The sequence below is a fragment of the Corvus brachyrhynchos genome, unplaced genomic scaffold, assembly GCF_000691975.1.
Source record: "Corvus brachyrhynchos isolate BGI_N302 unplaced genomic scaffold, ASM69197v1 scaffold18, whole genome shotgun sequence".
Taxonomy (NCBI): domain Eukaryota; kingdom Metazoa; phylum Chordata; class Aves; order Passeriformes; family Corvidae; genus Corvus; species Corvus brachyrhynchos.
The window spans coordinates 481,190-484,538 of NW_008246064.1; the positions used below are offsets into that span (position 1 = coordinate 481,190).

The 3,349-nt window shown below is 51.1% G+C and overlaps 1 protein-coding gene across 1 annotated transcript in view; it reads left to right on the forward strand.

The window, feature by feature from the left end:
• Window positions 1-3,349, forward strand: part of ALS2CL (ALS2 C-terminal like) — a gene marked incomplete at its 3' end in the record, with an annotated part of 49,845 nt that overhangs the window by 37,580 nt on the left and 8,916 nt on the right. The window contains 3 exon segments of the mRNA XM_017746714.1: window positions 1,327-1,500; window positions 1,713-1,806; window positions 2,925-3,151. Coding sequence (XP_017602203.1) covers window positions 1,327-1,500; window positions 1,713-1,806; window positions 2,925-3,151 — 495 coding nt within the window.

Sequence of the window (3,349 nt, forward strand, 5' to 3'; positions counted from 1 at the left end):
TTTTCCTGGGATTCATTCCATAGGGAATTAGGGGATGGATGTTTTAGGGCCATCCTGGGATTTTCCTGGGATTCATTCCATAGGGAATTAGGGGATGGATGTTTTAGGGCCATCCTGGGATTTTCCTGGGATTCATTCCATAGGGAATTAGGGGATGGATGTTTTATGGCCATCCTGGGATTTTCCTGGGATTCATTCCATAGGGAATTAGGGGATGGATGTTTTAGGGCCATCCTGGGATTGTTTTGGGATTCATTCCATAGGGAATTAGGGGATGGATGTTTTAGGGCCATCCTGGGATTTTCCTGGGATTCATTCCATAGGGAATTATGGGATGGATGTGTGACTGCCATGGAATCCCATGGAGTAATTCCCATGAATCCCGAATTGGGACGCTCTGCTTGTTAAACACCGCCTGGATTCACCGCTTTAATTCCAATGAGAGATTCCCGGTGGGAAAAGCAGCTGCCTGTCCTCCCAAATTCCACTTCCCCTCACAAATCCCAATTGAATTCCCTCTTCTTTTCCTCTCCAAAACATTCCCAGTCCCTCTGAGGATTCTGTGGGAGAGAAGGAATTCCTTTTTCCCGAGTTATCCCGGCAGGAACAGCTCCCGGCAGCGGTCGCTCCACTCCTCTTATCCGGCTTTTCCGCCGGATCTCCGACGAGATAAATGCTCTTATTTAGGAATTTTTGGGAATATCCAGCAGCGCACAGAGCAGGAAGCCCCGGGATCAATTCATCAGCACAAATCCCAATTTTTTATGTCCCATGCACCTGGAATATTTTTTCCCCCAGGGAATTTTGTTGTTGGGACGAGAGGCTTGAGGTGCTTTTATGGAATTTCCATTTAGGATTATCCTGGAATTGGGGAAATTTTGGTGAGAACGGAGCTTAAAGCTGATCCCATTCCCAGCCATTCCATGGGCAGGGATCTCCCACTATCCCAGGGTGATCCAAATCCAGCCTTGGGCACTGCCAGGGATCCAGGGGCAGCCCCAGCTGCTCTGGCAATTCCAGCCCAGCCCCTCCCCACCCTCCCAGCCGGGAATTCCTTCCCAAGATCCCACCGAAATCTCCATTTTTCCAAGGGGAAGCCATTCCCTGGCTCCTGTCCCTCCATCCCTCATCCCAAATCCCTCTCCAGCTCTCCTGGAGCCCCTTCACGCCCTGGAATCCTTCCCTTCTCCAGGAGAACATTCCCAGCTCTCCCAGCTCTGTGTCGATATCAAATCCCGCACAACGTTCCCGTCAGGAATTCCCATGAGGAAATCCGCAATAATTGAGGAAGGCCATGGAAAATCCTAATCCCGCCTTGTTTCCCAGCCAGCTGGGCCTCAAGGAATTCCCGGTGGAGAAAAGATGGGAAGGGATCTTTGAGCAATTCCTGGAATTCGTCCGCTGCGGCTGCAAGGAGGAAATGGAGGAATCTTTCACGGGATTCCACATCCAAAGCAGCAAGGAGCTGAGGAAATCCCAGGAATACCTGTTCTGCCAAAGGTACCGCAGGCCCTCCTTCCCAGCGAATCCAAGGATTCTCCCGCTGTTCCCGCTCGGGAGACGGGAGGAGGAATTTTCCACCTCCACGGGATGTCGAGAGCCATCCGCATCCGTGGAAAATCCGTTCATTCCGATTCTCCCCGTTTCCCTTTGGATTTCCCATCCCGATTTCTCCCTGCGTGGTTTTCCTTCCTCACCTCCCGTTTCTCCAGGGGCACCGAGGAGATCTCCTGGAAAACCGAAGATATCCTGGAAGAGCTCGTCCAGCATCAGGAGCTGGAGTCACTCCAGAGGTATTTGGAGCAGGTAAAAATTCCAGTGATTCGTCAAATTGATAAAATCCCAGGTTTTTCCACCAGATCCGGCCAAACTGTGGGCACATAAACCCTGCCGGTGACTTCCAGAGCTTTTCCATAGGATTTGTGGAGAAAAAGCTTCTCCTTCCTGGTTTTTGGGCACTTGGAGCAGAGCTCCGAGGCCGGGAAGTGAGGATCGAACTCCATTCCCTGTTCCCAGCCTGGAGCAGGGAATATGCAGCTCCTGGGAATGATTCCTGGCATTCCAGGCTCTCTCCGAGATTGTTTTTCCCTCTCTCTGGAATATTCCAACAAATCCCATCGGAACAGCAAATTCCAGCTGGAAAAGGAGAGGGAAAGGATTTAAGGCAGCCGAAATATCCCAAATTCCAGCTGATCATTCCAGGCTCTCTCCGAGGTTGTTTTTCCCTCTCTCTGGAATATTCCAGCAAATCCCGTCAGAAGAGCAAATTCCAGCTGGAAAAGGAGAGGGAAAGGATTTAAGGCAGCCGAAATATCCCAAATTCCAGCTGATCATTCCAGGCTCTCTCCGAGGTTGTTTTTCCTTCTCCCACTTTTCCCTGGAGCACCCGCTGTTCTCTCTCTGGAATATTCCAGCAAATCCCGTCAGAACAGCAAATTCCAGCTGGAAAAGGAGAGGGAAAGGATTCGTGGCATCCAAAATATCCCAAATTCCAGCTGCTCATTCCAGGCTCTCTCCGAGGTTGTTTTTCCTTCTCCCACTTTTCCCTGGAGCACCCGCTGTTCTCTCTCTGGAATATTCCAGCAAATCCCGTCAGAACAGCAAATTCCAGCTGGAAAAGGAGAGGGAAAGGATTTAAGGCAGCCGAAATATCCCAAATTCCAGCTGATCATTCCAGGCTCTCTCCGAGGTTGTTTTTCCTTCTCCCACTTTTCCCTGGAGCACCCGCTGTTCTCTCTCTGGAATATTCCAGCAAATCCCGTCAGAACAGCAAATTCCAGCTGGAAAAGGAGAGGGAAAGGATTTAAGGCAGCCGAAATATCCCAAATTCCAGCTGATCATTCCAGGCTGCTTCTCCCAGGAGGAGCTTGGGAGCCCTTTTGGGATTTCCCTCCACTCCTCACCGGTAACGTTGGATTTTCCAGGCGCTGAAGTCTTCCCTGCATCCCTTGGGAAAGCTCCTGAGGGCTCTGACCGTGGTTTTCCAGGCCACTTATTCTGGGATCGGGGCCACCAGGCACCTGCTGAGCATGGCCCAAGAGGAGGTCAAGTTCTACGCCCAGAAAATTTGGGAATTCTACCAGTAAGTCCAACACGGAGCTTCTTCCGTAGGGCGGGAGCGCGGAGTGGAGCTTTGGGGTGGTGGTTTTAGGTTGGTGTTCCTCATCCTTGGGAATTCTTGGGAATTCTTGGGAATTGAGTTGCTTCCTCGAGGTGATGGTGTCCAGCAGAGCCCGAATCCGTGGGGTTGGAGATCCGTGGTGGAAGGAAAAACGGGATCATGGAATGGTTGGGGTTGGAAGAGGCCTGAAAGCTCAGGCAGTTCCAATCCCTTTTCCCTGGATCCACT